This window comes from Belonocnema kinseyi, chromosome 6, assembly GCF_010883055.1.
Source record: "Belonocnema kinseyi isolate 2016_QV_RU_SX_M_011 chromosome 6, B_treatae_v1, whole genome shotgun sequence".
Lineage (NCBI taxonomy): Eukaryota > Metazoa > Arthropoda > Insecta > Hymenoptera > Cynipidae > Belonocnema > Belonocnema kinseyi.
This window is the reverse complement of record NC_046662.1, coordinates 32871022-32888554: the sequence shown is the minus strand read 5'-3', so window position 1 is coordinate 32888554 and position 17533 is coordinate 32871022. Positions and strand designations below refer to the sequence as shown.

The 17533-nt window shown below is 28.6% G+C and overlaps 1 protein-coding gene across 6 annotated transcripts in view; it reads right to left on the bottom strand.

Annotated features, from left to right (window-relative positions):
- Positions 1–571: 571 nt before the first annotated feature.
- Positions 572–17533, bottom strand: part of LOC117175688 (14-3-3 protein zeta) — a 128064-nt gene continuing 111102 nt past the window's right edge. For 3 of the 6 annotated variants that reach the window (XM_033365429.1, XM_033365427.1, XM_033365428.1), the window contains 3 exons: positions 17113–17236; positions 13831–13994; positions 572–3407 (listed from right to left, as the gene is read on the bottom strand). In XM_033365429.1, coding sequence (XP_033221320.1) covers positions 3252–3407; positions 13831–13994; positions 17113–17236 — 444 coding nt within the window. In that variant the 3' untranslated portion in view covers positions 572–3251. Of the gene's footprint in view, positions 3408–11449; positions 11614–13830; positions 13995–17112; positions 17237–17533 lie in introns of all 6 variants that reach the window. The other 3 variants (XM_033365432.1, XM_033365430.1, XM_033365431.1) reach the window with 3 other exon arrangements.

Genomic DNA, 17533 nt, shown 5'->3' with positions numbered 1-17533 from the left:
TAATAAAAAAAATCAGTTTTTAACAACAACAAAATAATAATAATAATAAATAAATAAAAATCAAATAAAAGACAAACTTAACAAAATAGTTCAATTTACAAAAAGACTATTTTTCTCTTAAACAGTTTTTGAAATTTATAACTATGATTGTTTTTAATTTTCGCTATAAAAAATAGAAAACAATGATAAACATGTACTTTGAAACGTTCCTTCATTAAATAAGAATATTATATTTGTGAAATTCAGAACTATGCAAGAATAAAATGTATCATACACAAAATATTAATTTCTTTTCATTCAAATAGAATACTTTGACTCTATTTTGAAAATGAGCTATAAACTTGTATCAATAATTTGTATAAAAAAAGCTACTTTTCATATATTGAACTTTTATTTTCGCAGAACTCGGACCCGAACAGATCGCGCGCTCTGGTGATTGGTAAACTCCCAAATTGATTCAATTTTCCTGAAATTAATAAAAGGTTAAAAAAAAAAGCAAGTGCCTTTTCTGGTAAAAAAAAAAAATTAAAACTACCTGACCGAGAGATTGCGCAAAGCAAGAGAGTGATTATGGTTTTTCAGACATTTTATCAGAATTTATTATTTCGTGTAAACGTTTATAATAATAATTATAATTTACAATTACGATGGTTGATGATAAATACAAATAGAACAACGTAATTCGGGACGAGGGAAATCGAGGGTGATGGATAAAGTGTCGTTTGTGTCGATGAGGAGAGGATTCGCGTGATGTGAGTCGAGTCGATTCGGAAAAGAATGACGCGCGTGTGATAATATAATTCTCAATTGTCAGTAATAATAAACGCACTCGACACGTCTCGTGGAGGAAGCTCCCAAATATCAAGTAGAAAAAAAAAATATATATAAAATGAAAAAAAGAAAAGAAAAAGCTTATCCAATACAACACTGGAGTAGAATAACAGCGGGATCATTGCCGCCGCTAAAGGTGTGGCATTATTCGCTCTTCCGCCCTCGAGCGTGAAAACTCGAGTTATAATTGCGTTTCAGGGTTTTGGGAGAGATGAACGACTAATTGAGAACTCGAGAAAGGGGAAAAGTAATCGGGAGGGAATTTCAAAAGGAAAATTACAAGGACTTTGGAGTAAAAGTACATTCGAAGGCCCGCTGGCGCGAGTTCTTATCTGCAACTGACCCTCTCTCTCTCTCTCTCTTTACCTCCTACACCAGTTGGCCTGCCGAGTGTGCTAAAAAAAAAAATGAAAAAAAAAAAAAAAAAAAAAACAACAGATGAATCCTCGAAGAAGGCTTCTTAATCTGTAACGCATTTTCGCTTAATATTCCTCTTCATCGAGCAACGATTACCCACGATCTGGTTTGCAATCTGATTTTTTGCAATCCAGATTTCTCTCGCGAAAACACTACGATTATTCCTGCTGACGAGCTTTTCCTTGGATTGTGCGTTGCTCTCTGCCGAGATCTCTTGTTGCGACGGACATCGATACATCGAAAAAAAAATACCAACACGAAGACAGCAAACAGTGTAATATTATCAATTATCGTTACTTTGTCGTTTCCTGTAATATACATTTTGTGTCACGTGTCTGTCTCTCTGTGTGTCGGTGTATCGCTTGTGTGTTACACACGCGTATATATACATATAATGAAATATATGTACGCATATTTAATAGAGAATCAGAGGAGACTTTTTTTTCCTCTCTCTCTCTCTCGAGGTATTAGTTCGAGGATAGTGGCGATAGCAGTGAGCTTGCAAGTTTACTTTGGAATGCTCTCTCACTCTCTCTTACTTAATTAACATCGGAAAACAGCCATTGGCCAGTCAATCTGCATTCATGATTAATTATTGTTTAATATGAGAAAAACGCACAACCAAATACTGAGGACAAATATAGGACTTACAAACTTTTAAAACCTTTTATACTTTCACGATTGTACAATTGACAAAATTATTTATCCTTAACAAAGGTATTTCCAGGCGAAGATTTAAACATGCACTTTTAATGGCATTCCCCTTTTCTTCTCTTATCCCCTAATAATGTTCTCACCCTCTCACTATATTCACCTTTTCATCCATATCCCCCTTTCTTCTCCGCACGGAAATACTTTTGACTATCACTAAAACTGATTTGACTCTCCTCCTCCTCCTCCTCCTCCTCTTCCCAGAATGAACACACTTTCCAATCGAATAATGACGTACTCGTTAAACCAGAACATACTTCTTAAATCTCCTTTACTTTGTCACTAAATTAGTTACAAAATAACGCTGGTAACTCAAGTACCTCGGGACTGAGATTAAAAAAAACAAACATGTGTGCAGGAGAGAAGCGTCTCGCGGCAAAAGAAAGAAAGAAAGAAAGAAAGAAAGAAAGAGAAGTGAGGGAAAAAGACGTGTGTTGCGTTGTACGGTGTACGTTTCCGAGCACATCGAACGCGAAATCAATCCACCACTGATGATATTTGGAACTTAATAACTTAATGTATTTTTGCTTTTGTTTTACTCTCCTTATTCCTCCTGCGCTTTCCTCTTGATATAATAATAATAATAATAATAATATCGTATTCGCTAGACAAATGTGAAATTTAATTTAAATGACAACTGGCTATAATGTAGTAGATTTTCTTGTGGGCTGTTCCGTCTATTCTCTTCTTCACGTTTTCGTGATTCCACTGGCACTGGCTACTCGGTAGCGCGTTTCAGCGAAAATATCTTACGAGTAGATATCGCATTCAGTCGAGTGGCGATGCGATGCTTCTCTCCCCCTTTTCGTCAGTGACTTAGTGCGGGAAAATTCTTTACATCTTCCAAAGTAGAGCCTCGCTATTCTTTTCTTTTTTGTCTCCTCTCCGCTATTGTCGTCGATGATCCTCAGAAATACGAAGAGGAAAAAACGTTGACGGAAGTCTAGCTTCTCAGCCTCTGATCGAAGACAGGCTAGAGGATTATTATTGAGTTCGGAAACCGGCATCGGCAGCAGCGTGCGTTTGTGTCAGGAGAGAGAGGTCAGTTTCCGAGGAGGAAGTAAAAAGGAAATGGGAAAAATGAACGGGTTGAGGGGGATTAAGATGGAAAGAGGGAGAGGAGAGGAAGGATACACAAAGGACAAAAGGACATATGGAGAGATGGTGGATGGATGTTTTTGAGTGGTAGGTTGGAGGGTGGGTGGGTGAGCTCTTGAAAGGACGGGGGACGATAGAGAATAGGATGTTTCTTATTAGATTAGAAAGGGTAGGACTTAAGCTTAGGAGGGTGGTTAGTTGTCGCCGGTCTCCTGTGGTTCATCCCCATCACCCTGCGTGTCACTAGTCCAGAGAGTGAGGTTGTCGCGCAACAGCTGCATGATTAACGTGGAATCTTTGTAGCTGTCTTCGTTCAATGTGTCCAGCTCCGCGATCGCGTCATCGAACGCCTGAAAACAATTTAAATTTTTTATTTCTTTATCTTTTATTTATTTTAAAACTATGTCAAGGTGTAAAGAATAGTGCGCAAAAATAATTAGCCTTAACGGGACAGTCTGCCAACATTCAATTACTTTTTTCAAACATTTTTTTCTCATAGTAAAATTAATTTATTAATATCAAACTTTTAGTAGATGAAAGAACAAGTTTGAAAGTAATACATAAATTTTTTTAAATGTAAATATCGCTGGTACGGCATCCTGAAGTTCGGGCCATCGAAATTAGAAAAAGTTGTGAAATTAGTGAAATATAAAAAAATAGCTATCTTGTTTAAATAATTCAAGTTAAAAAAAATCAGAAGTCAGCCATTTTGTTGTATGTTATCACATAAAAATTATCCTAGTTCACACGATAGCTACTTTTCTATATTTCACTAATTTCACAGCTTTTTCTATTTCCCATGACCCAAAGTCGAGATATGGAGGCATTTACATTTTTTTAAAATTGCTGTATTACCTTCAAACTTCTTCTTTTATCAACCAAAAGTTTGATATTAATAAATTAATTTTACTATGCGAAAAAAATGATTGAAAAAAGTAATTGAAGATGACAGGTTGCCCCATTAACTTCAATAGGTTAGGCTGAATTTATGGGTCAGAAATATCAAGGTCTGCGAGTGGTCGTTAGATTTTAATGATACCCGGGCAATTATAGTACTATATAAGAAACATTTGAAGCAAAAAGGATTTTTGAAATTTTTCAAAATTACGAGAATTACCGCCAGTTAATTGAATTTTTCACCAAAATGATGAATTATCAGACAAGAAAATTGATTTCTACCAAAAAATATGGATTTTCAACTAAAATAATATAATTTTTCAATCGCAAAATTGAATCATTAAATTTTTAGTCGAAAAATGAATGCTCAACCAAAGAGATGAATAAATTTTTATCTAAAATTATGGAATATTCAACTGAAATAATAGTTACTTTTTCAGTTTAAAAAACAACATAATTTTCAACCAAAAAATAACTCATATTTCAACCAAAGAAATGAATTTTTAATTAAAATTATGAATCTTCAACTGAAAAAATTAATTTTCAACAAAAGAGTTTAACTTTCAACCAAGCAATTCTATCCCTAATCTACAAAATTTATATTCAACTAAAATGATAAATATTTAACTGTAGTACTTCAATTTTTAACCAAAAAAGAAGAATTTTTAAACAAGAATATTAAATTTTTAAAAAAAAGATCACTTTCTGCCAAAAAACTCGAGTTTTAACAAAATATGTGAATTTTCAACGAAATAGTTGAACTTTCAATTAAAAGACAAATTTTGTATCCTAAAGGATGAATTTTCAACTGGAATAGTTGAATTTTATACCAAAAAGATGAATTTTTCAAACATAAAGATTATATTTCTACAACAAAAGGCAAATATTCCATAAAGTTTATACATTTTTAAACAGCTATTTGCATTTCTAAATAAATAAATAAAAATTGAATAATAAATTATGATTTACTGAGAGTAAACTGAAATAAATTCAAAAATCTGCGAATTTTGATGGAGTAGAAATAACTTTTATAAATTGATCAAAATGATTAGAATAATGAAACTTTGAACTTTACTTTTAAAATAGGTACTTTTTCAAAAATAGGTGACAAATAGAAGTTTTATTAGTAAATATTTATTTATTGAACACGTCACGCTATAATGATCAAATACGAAAAATTCCCACCAAGTCATTTCAAAGGAAACGAAACAGAATGTATTTTACCGAATTGATAAAAAATTCGAACTATAAGTGTTCTTTCTAAATTTGGTGAAAGTTCCAGTTTGACAAATTTATTAGTCTTTTAACTAAGTTAATGACGTAAAATCGTATATTAACATGAGAAAGGTGTGGAAAATGTTCTTTAAAATATATTAATTTAAAACTAATGCAGGTATTTAACCTTTTCTCATTTATTCTAATTTGTTTTTTCTACATCAATATTTTTGCCAAAACACGAAAATCCACGTTTTTTACAGATTAAAAAAAATTCTCCTTAAAAAACAAAAAAACAAAAGTCTGGTGATGCTTTTCTGTATTGTATTTTTTTTATTTGTAATACGATTTCTCAACCAAGTAGTTGAATTTTCAACTAAAAAAGATGAAATTTTCATTGTACAAAAAAAATTTTTTTGAACCAAAGAGATCAATTTTCAAATAAAATTATGAATTAACTGGAATAGATAAATTGTTAACCAATTCAATGAATTTTAACCACAAAAATTAATTTTCAACTAAAATTATGAATATTTAACTTGAATGCTTGAATTTTCAACAAATTAATTGATTTTCAACTAAAAGAGACAAATTTTCAAACCAAGTAGCTGATTTTTGAAGTAAAAAAGATCAATTTGAAACCTAAAATGGAATAGTTCAACTTTCAGTTTAAAAAAATTGTAACCATACTGAGACATTTTGAACTAAAGTTATGACGTTATAACAAAAAATTTAAGTCGAATTTTCAGTTAAAAACATTAATGTTCAACCGGAGATCAATTTTCAACTAAAATGACGGAATGTTCAAATCGAATAGTTACATTTTCAGTAAAAAAAAGTTTAACAACATAGTTAAAGTTTGAAGTGAAATTGCACAATTTTTAGTAAAAAAAAATTAACTTTCAGCCAACAAAAGACGAATTTTCAACCAAATAATTCATTTTTAACCACCGAGATGAATTTTCAAAATAAATAATAAGTCTTCCTTTTCATTTCAAAGCAGATCAATTTTCAACCGAAAATTTCGTAGTTAATATTCAAACAAAAAAAGATTTTAATGTTCAATCAAAAACAGTTGAATTCAGCCAAAAATACATTTCAACATGAGTTGAATTTTCAATTAAGAAAGATTTTGCAGTTAAGAGAAGACATTGCAAACAATCTGTTGAATTTTTAACAAGATGCATCAAGTTTAAACCAGATATTTAAATTTTCGACTGAAAATGATCAAGTTTTAAACAAAAATATAATAGTTAAATTTTCAGTTAAAAAAATTAATTTAAAAACAAAGATTTTCAACCAAATAATTGAATACAATAATATAGAGCTACTTTTACAAATGAAGAATCATTCTAATTCAATTTTTGATTGCAATATAAAAAATTAAGCACGCTCTCAAAAAAAAAAAAAAAAAAATCGCTGATATTTCCAGATATTCCAGGTAGAGTAGACACCCTGGACAGCATGGAAATTATTATTTTGAAAAAATAGATTTAAGACGGTTTTGTTCATAATAGAGTAAGTCTGGAACATAGTGCGTTAGAAAAAAGTGTCAAGATATCTGTTTTAAAATCTATAAATTGAGAATAGAAAACTGCCAGGGCATGTAAATAAACGGCCTCTCAACATTTTTGAAAAATCCCTACCATTTTGGTAATTTTGAAGTTTTATGAATCAAGGAATAATTTAAAACGGATACGGTCTCACACGGGTTTAAAAATTAATATTGAAAAAAAATGGATCTTTTCAACTTTTTTAAGGAGAATAGGAACTATTATGACTGTATATAATTTCTCCTTTAATAAACCCCAAAGTTTCATTAAAATTTAATTTTCGGTTCCAGAAATATCTGAAATCCAACAAAATTCAACCCCAATATCCAAACACATAAATCTCGTCATTTAAAAAAATTCCAAAAATCCTTTGAACTTCATATGTTCATCATATAATAATATAATCATAAGAAGTTCAATTAAAATGGAAGTCCACTTGCAGATCCTGGTATTCCTGGTGTGCACTGGCCCTTATATAAAAACAGTGCAAAGTTGGGAGTTTAGAGAAAAAATACCTAATTATACTTCTAAAAATGTCAATATTATTACTGATGGTCTCATTCAAAGGAGAAAGATTACTTTTTATACAAGAAAAATTGAAACATAAAAAACTGTTCACGTTACCAAATGTTATTTTATTACATTTTTTTTTTCTTATATCATCTTCAGTCGAAAACACCGTTTGAAAAATAAAAAAATGTTTTTACGTTTACATTTTTGTATGAAAACTAATATTTTCTCCTTTGAATGAGACCATCAGTAATACTACTAAAAAAAGTTGAGATATGATGAAATATTTTTTTCTAAGACCTTTTGATAGATTTTGAAAAAAAAACAGTATTAAATCATTTTTGTATAATGATACAAAAACTTTAAGAAACATAATCTGGGTCTTTGCCTACCTAGCAATATGTATATGGAACTATATATTTCCTAAATAATTATTACTCAATAAAAAATAGAGTGGATCCAGAGTAGAACATTTTTATTTTCATACTCTGACCATAGATAAAAGTTGCATTTTCGCATCGAAATGTATAAATAAAAGTTGTAGAGCTTGTTCAAAGACATTTTTTTCACATTCAATCAATCGTTTTCGAGACAATTTCAAAAAACAATTTTAAATTTTGAAAAATGAAGTAATAAATTAAATCCTATTGTCCCTGATAGCTTAAGGAATGTCCTGTAAGTCATTTTTACAATCAAGCTTGACGTAACTAAAGAATTAAGTCGCTTCAAGCAATATAAGTTTTAATTGTAAATTTGTGCGACAAAATTAACAGGTGTTCATTTTAATACGAAAGACAAATTTTCACGCTAGTGCGAGTTTGAAAATAAAAATTTCAGTATTATCCATCCACTCCATAAAAAAATACCACAAAATATTTTTTTCGAATTCATTAATTTCAACAAAGCAAAATTTAAGCTTCTATAAGTTTCTCAAATTTTTATCAAAATGCATATGAAATATATTTAAGTTACAAAATGTGAAATTATTTAAAATTAGCACTATATATCCTACTTCTAAATAAACTAAAAAAGCTTTTACACAATGAAATATTTAATTACCAATTCCAAATCCGTAAACAACTATTTCAAAAATAGAATGAAATGAATTTAAAGTAACATATAAATGTAAACTACAAGCGTTACCAAAAAAATTTCACATACATAAAAAAATATTATCTCGAAAATATCATTGAACAAACTTAATTACGGAAATTGTTTGTTATTTGACTAATCTAAGATTTGTTAAATCAAATATTTAATTATCAACAACAATGAACTACCTAATTTATAAAAAAAGTCGCAAATGATAACTCAATTGTATATTCGTTCATTGTCTGTCAGACAACGATACCATTCGATTATTTTCAATGCAAGAATTATTCATATGCAGATAATGCAATTTTTACTTATTAAAATTTCGATTATTATAACTGAGTGACTAATAAAAGAATAATACTTTCTTGTGACTCAAGAACTTCAATAAATTGCCTTAAATATTTCTTGCAATTAAAACTTTTCTTGCTTCAGTATGCAGTAAGTATATAAATGATGAATCGTTACTTTTAAAAACACGATTGATCAAGAAACATATCATCACTTCCGCGGTTAGAAAACGTTGGAAGATGGTTAATGGCACAGTGGAGATAGTCTAGTGAACACTTCTACCAGATTTGTTAGTCGTAGCAACAGTAATCTAAAATTAGTGACACACAAAAAAATACAGAGTGGTTAGCGTAAAAAAACTTAACAACACGTTATCAATCACTCCCATTTAAGTTATTTGGGAAGTGAAAAACAAAAAGTGCAAGAAAGAATTAAAGTAAATTTAAAAATGGTAAGAGGACAGCAAACTCTCATACGACTCAAAGTATCATCCATTTCACTAATCTTAAAATTCCGTTGAAAAAAAAAATATATATATATCAGACTTCACAATCTAAAATTATTTCAAAACGGGGGACATAGGGTATTTTTTTCGAAAATAGAGGAATTAATTCGTTCAAATGGAATTATTGTAGGTAACATATTCTTAAGATTTCAAGTAGAAAGTAGAAAAAAGTTGAATTTTGAACAAAAGCCTTGTATTTTCAAGCTAAAGATCGAATGATTTAAAAAACTGACTTTCAACCCACAAAATATGGATTTGCAATTTAAAAAAAGTTATTTTGTCAAAAACAACAAAACTAATAATATTCAAGCTAAAAACACGACTTTCAACAAAAGAGTTAAATTTTCAACCAAGAAAAATTTTTAGTCAAGAAAGAAAAAAAAATCCACCAAACTGTTGAATTTTTAAGCCAAGAAGAATTTTCTGAAAATTGTTGAATATTCAAAAAAAAAGTTTAATATTAAACAAACAGTTAAAATGGGTTAATATGGACTTTCAATAAGAGAAAGCTATTTTTCAAATAAAAAAATAATCTTTTTTATGCCAAAAAGACGACTTTTAACTAAAGAGTTGAATTTTCACCCAAGAAAGATTTTGTATTCAAAAAAGAAAAAAAAATTCCACCAAATTCGTGACTTTTTAAGCCAAAAAGAAGATTTTTCTGAAAACTGTGGAATTTTCAACCCGAAAATATGAATTTTAAACAAAAAAGTCAAATATTGATCATACTGTTAAGATTCTAACCAAATAGTTAATTTTTCTATCAAACTGTTTAAAATTCAAGACGAAAAGATGATTTTTCTACAAAATAGTTGAATTTTTGACACAAAAATATTAAAGCTCAACATAAAAGGTAATTTGAAACAAATAGTTAAATCAGCAACTAAATGAGATTATTTTTTAACCCAACAGTTGAATTTTATACTAAAATAGTGGAATTTTCAACACAAAAAGATGAATTTTCAATTAATAAAATTAATGTTCTATACAAAAAAGACGAATTTTCAACCAAAATGACAAAAGTTAATTTTTCCGTTAAAAGAAGTCATTAAAAAATGTAATAAAATAGTTAAATATGCAACCACAGAAATGAATTTAAAAAAAAATATTTTTTTAAATAAAGTAATTCAACTATCAATCAGTTAGTTGAATTCACAACCCTAAAAGATTTAGTTTAAAATTTTAAAAACCAGTTCAATTCAACCAAGAGAGATTAATTTTTTAACAAAATAGTTGAGCTTTAAGCTAAGAATTGAATATTTTAGAAAACATTCGAATTTTAAACCCAAAAAATATAAATTTTCAATTAAAAAAAAAAAGTAATTGTTCTTCCGAGAAGATTAATTTTCTACCGAAAAGTCAAATTTTCAACTAAGAAGAATCGTATTTTATCAAAAAAATAGAACACTTAAATTTTCAGGTAAATGAAAAGCAATTTTAAAACAAAATAAATTTAATTTTCAATAAAATACTTGAAATTGCAACCGAAAAAAAAATGAATCACCAACAAACAGTTAAACTTTCAACCAGTTGTATTTCCCACGAAAATAGATTTTAATAAAAAAATAAAAAGTTCAATTCAACCAAAAAAGATGAATTTTCAACAAAATATTTGAATTCTTTACAAAAACAAATTAATTTTTAATCAAACTGATACATTTTTAAGAAAAAAAGTTATAAATTCTTAAAACCGACAAATTTTCAACTAGAACATTTTTTCAGTCATGGAAACAAAATTTTCAATATTATGATTTTTTAATCTACAACAGGGAACTTTTTATCTAAAAAGACGAAACAAGTTGAATTTTCTACCAAAACATTACTTTTTACAAAAACAGTGGGATTTTAAACAAAATAATTAAATTAAAAAATATATATATAACGTTTAATCAAAAGAGAATAATTAATATTGTATTTAACAGGAAAAACGATAAAAAGCCGAAAAAGGGGGAAGTTTTTTTTGTTAAACAGGGAAAAAGAGGAATTATCTGAAAAGGGGGAAACAAGGAAATAGGCTAGAGTGTGAAGTCTGAAATATTAAAAAAATATTGTTTACAAAATTCTCCTTTAGGAACAGGGGCACACACTTTCATGAACAAGGCGCTTGATTTCAATACACTGTGTTTATTCATAAGGATAAAATAGAATAAAGTAGAAACGTGAATTTTGGTTAGGCAAACGACAAACGAAAATTGAATGATTCAATCTTCTTGAATTAGAAATTAGAACAAGCTTAGTACGGCCAGTCTAATTAGCAAAACATCCGATCAGAATAAATTAATTTTGATTAGAAAAAAAAAAACTCAAGCAGAAACTCTTGCTCCCTAACCTGTTTGGCCAGGTGGCAAGCTCTGGCCGGGGAATTGATAATTTCGTAATAAAAAACGGAGAAGTTGAGGGCAAGTCCGAGCCTGATGGGATGTGTTGGCTGCATTTTCGCTTTTGCTATGTCAAACGCCTCCTGGTATGCCTTTTGTGAATCCTCAACCACTGCTGTAACGCAAACCATCGACCATTCAGATTCATCAATTCACAGCAGGTGTTTTTGATTCCAACAAACTTCGACACTCTGAATTAATTCAAAGCTGAACAAAGGCAAAAAAATTCTTCGCTTAAGGGTGTCCAAAAAACATCGTTTTCAAAATTCCAAGACTAGTTTTCCACTTTTCCGCACCGTTCATATTTTAAATACCAAAATTATAATCTCGTAATATCTTAATTATAAATTTTTTTATTTATTACCAGGGCTGCACTAGCCTAATTTACTTGAAAGAAGGGATCCATTTAAAACAAAAAAGATATCCAAAATGATTAATTTCTAACCAAAAAAGTGACTAAAGTTCTTCTGAATTTATAAGAATTCAAAAGAATTTTAAAAGAATGAGAAAAAAATTAAAAAAATTCCATTGATTACAGTAAAAATGGAATGAAATTAGAGGAATTCAAAATAGTTGTCGAGTCAAAAATAAGGTGCCAGGAAAAAGTTTTCTATGATTTTAAGAATTGAAATAATATTATCAGTCATGTCTCATGAAAGAAAAAACATCCTTTTTATGAAAAAAGTTTCAAAATTAAGAAAAATAAGTCTTAATAATTTAAAAAAAAGGGGGTTTAAATTTAATCAATTATCGCTTGTTCTTTCGGGCAAATCATTCCCAATAACATTAGAGTCATAAAGAATGTTTTCCCCGAAAAAATAAGCTATCATTGATTGAAATACAAACATTCGTTTAAAATTGATAAAAAAAGCGATAGTCAGAACAAATCAATCTCAAAAAGATTGTTGAAATAATTTTTTGTTTGTAAGTTTAGAAATTTTTTCATTGAAAATAATGTTTTCAAATTGAATAACATCAGTCATGTTATTTTGATTCTTAAAATCATAGAAAAACTATTTTTTCAGATCTATGAATTTTCGAACCTTTTGGAACAAAAATTCAAGATGATTTTTTTTTTATTTTAATGAATTTCAAGCTATTACAAAATATGTAAAATATTCACAACAACCAGCAGATTTGAAATGAGCTTGTAAAAATGAAAGGGAATTTGGAAGAATTCAAGTAAATAAAAAAAAACTCAAATAAAAAGCCAAAGAAATCAAAAGAAGTTAAAACAATTCAAATGAATTTCAAAAATAAAAAAAAAAACATTAAAATAACATAAAATGCAGTGAAATTCTATAAATTTTATATTTCCTATAATCTTGAAAAATTTATTAAAATACCTTAATAACTTTTAAAATCCCATAAAATAATAGAAATCCCCGTAGATCTGGTAAAATTCCTGGGAATCTTTTAAAATATCATAAAACCTTATAGGTCCTGCAATTCTTCTGAAATTCTTGACAGCCACATGAACCTTTTTTTTAATACACTAAAATATTATAAATTCTTTGAAATCACTTTAAATTATTTAAATATTTTAAAGATATCTTAACATATTTGAAATATTTTAAAATATTTTTTTAACTTCCTCGAAAACTTTATAAATACTTCAAAGTCTTAAAAATGCTTCGAAATCCATGCAATTTATTGAAATCAATTGAAAATTACATATCTTCCGAAATTATATTTAAATTTTTGAATCCTTTAAAATCGTTAAAATTGTAGGAAATCTGTTAGTCTCTTGAAAATTTTTTAAAAGTTAAAAAAATATCCGAACAAATTTTAAATCCTTTGGAATACCTTCTCAAATTATTGCAATATATTAAAAATTCCTAGGAATCTTTTAAAATACCCTAAAATATTGCATATTTTCTGATATCTGTAGAAAAACCCTTGAAATTTATAATACTTACTTCTTCGTTTTGCATTAGACCCACCGAAACATAAAACAAACGCGAACAATTTTAAAATGTCAAATATGAATAGGAACAATAGTTTAATTTTTATTAGAAAAGACTTTTGCCATTTCTTTTTTCTCAAAATCCCTGACTTTTCCCTGATTTCCAGGTATTTCTTGACCTGCAGCCACCCTGGGCATTTTTAATTTCTGCCTTTGTCCAATTAGTGCATGGAGTGTCTAGATTGTTGCAGAGTTAAGGGAGGGGGGGGGGGTTTAATTTGGAAAAATGTGCAAAGCGATTTTTTAAATCATTGCCACCACCTCCACCACTGATATCACCACTGCGCCATCACCATTAAGACTTCCTTTAATCGTGCCGCGACCTGTAATTTAGAAGAGTGGTCAGTTTTTTTAATCAAGTAGTACCTGTTTGGCCAATTGGCAGGCCTTGTCTGGCGAATTCAAGATTTCGTAATAGAACACCGAGAAGTTGAGGGCTAAACCTAGCCTGATGGGGTGGGTCGGCTGCATCTTCGCCTTGCTGATTTCAAACGCATCCTGATAAGCCTTCTGACTGTCTTCTACCACAGCTAAATTATCCACACAATGGGGGAAATACATAGGCTTGTTAGATTAAAATTAGTAATACACTTGTCATTCTTAACTTACATTGTCTCCATTTGAAAAAAAAACTGTGTTTAAAATTTAAAAACGAAAAGCCGAATCAGGGTGTCTTTGGATCAGGCAATTTGATATTTCCAGGTTGTTTCCGATCACATTTTTTTCCCCGAACAATTTAAAGATACTTTTTTTAGTGATTGCTCCCAAGACTATAAAAATGGAAATTTCAACAAAATATACACAAATCGGAATTCTCTATAAAATGAGTCAGGATGAAGTCATTTTGTCAATTTTTAATTATAATTTCTTTTTTAACTAAGGATAATATTTTTTATAATTGATGAAAATTGATATTCTAACATTAGAATGATTATAGAAATAATATTTGTATATAATACATAGACGACAATCAAACAGTTGAATTAACTGATATGATTTTTTTCTTGAAATTACAGATTTGCAGTTTAAAAAGCAAAAAAAACAAGAAATTGTACAAAAATAATGAGTTTAGTGACCTGCTTGATAATCTGAAGAAACTTATAATCTTTAAATTAAAAACACCAACTTGCGACGAAAATATTTCCAAATTGTAAATCTTGTTTACAAATTTGTGAATCGTCTTTGAAATATAATTTTTTCTATAAAAAATTCAAACTTCTAATGAAAAAAGCTAACCAACTACCTAACTGTTAAAAAATGGCAAATATTGATCGAATTATAAAAATTTTTGTTTTAAAATTCCCATATATTGTGTAAAATGCTAACATGAACTAAAATTGTTCAAAACTGTTAATCTTCAATCAAATGTAATTTTTCTGTATTAAAAATACCAATTTCAAACGAAAAACACGAAGATAATCCAAAATTGGATTGCAAATTTGATGCAAATTATAATTGTCTTGTCTAGCATAACCTAAAATAGTTCAAATATACGATACTTTATTAAAATATAATAATTATTTTTTAAAATACCAATTTCCGACCAACAACACTAAGATAACCCGAAATTGTTCAAAGATTCTAAATCTGGTTAAAACTGTTCAAAAATTGCAAATATTCTTTTAAAAATTAATGTTTTTATTAATTCCAATTCTTGGTATAAAACGCTAACGTAACCTAAAACTGTTCAAAAATGATAAACCTTTAAAATATAATGATTGTTGTTTGAAACATCGTTAGGATCAATTTGAAGGTAGATTTCTATAAAGCTGCACCAACTGATCCTTTTTATGTTGTGAACATTTTTGCTTGCATGATGCAAAATTTAATATTTAAAATATATATTCATTTGACTTTTATTCATATTTTCCTTCATCCTGATTTCTTTTGCAGAAAATCTAATGGATTATATAAGAGATATATTTATATTATAAAAATATAAGAGATACGGCTATTTTAAGAGAAAATGTTTCGACTCATATAATCAAGATTAAAAGATTATCCTTTCTATGAATCTCAATACAACAAGAATAAAAACAAGATAATGTAGAAAAAATGAAGATAATGCGATAGAAGAAAAAAATCTCAATTCTAAACAAGATTCTTGAGATTTTCCGGTCCGCTAGACACCCTAAAAATGTATTTTCATAATTAAAAAACAGATTAAAAACTACTATATTTCATTTTCACTTGTCTTTTCCATCATTTTGCACTTTCAAATTGTATTGCTTTAGACTTGAAAAATTTTAATACGAAACCGCATTAAATGTCCATAAAATCTGAAAAAAATCGGTCTACTTTATGAGCAAATTTAATTACACATGCTAGAGGTACATAATCAGAGACTTTTAATTCCTAAATCAAAATTGCTGCAAATATGATTTTGGGTTTTAATTTCTTTTTGACAATAAACAAAGTTTTAAATCGAAGGATTTAAACTTTAAAAAGGTAAAATTTAAATATTCTACACTTTAGCATATGGAAATTTTTAATAGTTCCGTGTTTTAAACATTATAACTGACGATTCTTCAACTGATTGCATTTTTAATTTGAAGTATTTATCTTAAAGTATCCAGTTTTGAAACTGTACATTGAATTTTGACATTTTTTCAATTTGTAGCTTAAAGCTTAAAAATTAATTTATAAAGTTTAAAATTTTTGAATTTTAAAGAATTCATGTTAAAGCTTTTCGCCTTTGAATTTTTCACAATTTCAATGCTTTAATTTTAAAGTATTTAATTTCAAGTGCTTCAAATTAGAAAATTAGGTCCTTAATTATGCACAACATAATAAATTTAATTACTTTCACACGTACTCGGATATATGAAGTCATACACTTTATAAATCCAAATATTAATTATATTTCAGTATTCACTTTATTGAAAACATATCTAATACTTGTCGCAATTATTAAAAGATCAATGAGGATTAAAAAATGTTTTTTCTGAATAAAATACAGTTTCGAAGAAAAATGTGCACAATCTCTGTGAATCAAAAAATCTACCACAGCAGGATTAACTTTGATTAATAATCACTTTTAGAACGTTGTTTTCATTTAACTTGTTTTTATATAATATCCACGTAAATACCAGAATCTTGAAGCCTATCAAATACGCTTGTTTTTGCAAGAATCATTTTTGCACAAACAGCAAAACATGAAAAACATACATTGAGATTTACACACGCACGTGACTTTGTACACATGTGTAGGCGATTTTCTTGATTGTCAAGACGAGCTAGTGCGATGAATGCAACATCAGCCCGTTGCAGCTGTTCTTAAGCAATTTTCAAATAAAAACATAATTTTTAAAATTAAAACCGAAAGCAAACATGTAATGAAGAAAATTAACAGAAATTACTTGCTCTTAGGTAATCCTCAAACTTTAATTTTCCAATCATTGGTATTATGAAGCAAATTTATTTTTTCAATCCTCATGATCCGTGATATTATAAAGTTCAGATTTTATGTACAGTTTAAATAAAAAAAAAATAGTTTAAAAAAGGGAACTATTACATTTTAAACATATTTTGCTTTTACAAAACCATTCCGACCAAATTTCAATCAATTTGTACAGAAAAAAAAAATGTTTTTCCTTCTAATGTACAAGAATCCAGAGATAGGTAGGTAAATGAAACTGTCTTACGCACCATTTCTGGTTTCACCAGTGGCAACTTCCGCTAGATACCTATAGTAATCACCCTTCATCTTAAGGTAGAATACTTTGCTCTCGGCATTGCTGGCCTTGGGTATCAGGTATTTGTCGAGGAGCCCCTGTAACACAAAAATGAGTTTCTTGAGTATTCAGAATTACAAGACTAGTTTAATTACATGCCTCGCGCCATAAAAAAAGCGTGAAATCCTTTTAAAATAAATATATCTTAACAATTTTAAAATCCGTTGAAATGATTTTTAAAAAACCTGAAATCTGTCGAGATCCTCTAAGAATTCATGCAAAATTCATCAATCTTTTTATACGAGGGTAGTTCAATAAGTCCTTAGAATGACCAACATATGGCGCGCGAATCGCTCCAAATCATCTGTTTTCAGTCAGCACCACTCCCGACTAGA